The sequence below is a fragment of the Octopus bimaculoides genome, chromosome 30, assembly GCF_001194135.2.
Source record: "Octopus bimaculoides isolate UCB-OBI-ISO-001 chromosome 30, ASM119413v2, whole genome shotgun sequence".
NCBI classification, from domain to species: Eukaryota; Metazoa; Mollusca; class Cephalopoda; order Octopoda; family Octopodidae; genus Octopus; species Octopus bimaculoides.
In genome coordinates this window covers 5423830-5424812 of record NC_069010.1, presented here as the reverse complement: position 1 = coordinate 5424812, position 983 = coordinate 5423830, and the positions used below count along the sequence as shown (strand labels likewise).

Here is a 983-nt window from a genome sequence, read left to right as displayed (position 1 = left end):
GAATGAACGAATGATAAATGGGAATGGTATTTACCAAGGGTGATGCTTGTAAAGTAAAATGGCGCCATGATTTTCGTGAGGAGACAACCTTGAACACCTAGCACGTTCCACTTGAGGATTTTGTCACAGGTTGACATCACCTGAAGTTGCTCTTGGCGACTCTGCAAAATGTCCATTTTCTCTCGAACCACTGCGTTTTCAATGATGTGTTCCAAGCTACCTGCAGAATAAACCACATCAAATTAAATCTTTATTGTTTACAAAAGAGAAGCCGATCTCCATGTCTTTTTTGTCTGTCTGTCTGTCTGTCTGTCCCAACATATATTTAGAGGGAGGAAAGAAGGGAAGGAATCAAGAAGGGGGTGGGGTGGGGAAACTGTTGAGAGAGAAATAGTGAGAGGTTTTTGTAACCCTCTCCATTGTAATTATGATTTCATCATAATTACAAACTCTCACTTTACAGCCTTTTTGCTTGTTTGTTTATTTCACCGTTTCGTTTCCCTGTCTTATTTTCCGTCCGCCACTACCCTCCACGAAAATAATTTAATTTGTGTCCGTGGGAAGAACCATTTCAACGATGCGTACTGCCTTAATTCTTCGAAACGCTGGTGTTTTAATGGTGGCAGCTGATGAAGGAGATGTTTCTATGTGGCTTGCTTGTTTGTTGTACCTTGTTTATCATTTTGTCCATGTTCTTTTGCCACGTCATGTACCCAGTTATGTATCTATATGTACATGTAGATGAAGGTATGTACATACATGTACATATATATGCATATACTCATATATCGTTTATATAAATATATATCCAACCCCTGCTAGCATGGAAAGCGGACGTTAAACGATGATGATGAACGATATATATATATATATATATATGAGGCTGGACCTCTTCCTGTCAGGTGTCCCAGATGAACCAACTTCACGGCAGGAGGTGCAGATGAGAGCAGCTGCATCAAACTCTCTCATGCACCAAATGTCAA

At 40.1% G+C, this 983-nt stretch overlaps 1 protein-coding gene across 1 annotated transcript in view; it reads right to left on the bottom strand.

Annotated features, from left to right (window-relative positions):
* LOC106879595 (sodium- and chloride-dependent GABA transporter ine) overlaps positions 1 to 176 on the bottom strand; it is a 31796-nt gene extending 31620 nt beyond the window's left edge. The window contains exon 1 of the mRNA XM_052978099.1: positions 35 to 176. Within this exon, the coding sequence (XP_052834059.1) occupies positions 35 to 176 (142 nt within the window). The remainder of the gene's footprint in view (positions 1 to 34) is intronic.
* Positions 177 to 983: the final 807 nt, after the last annotated feature.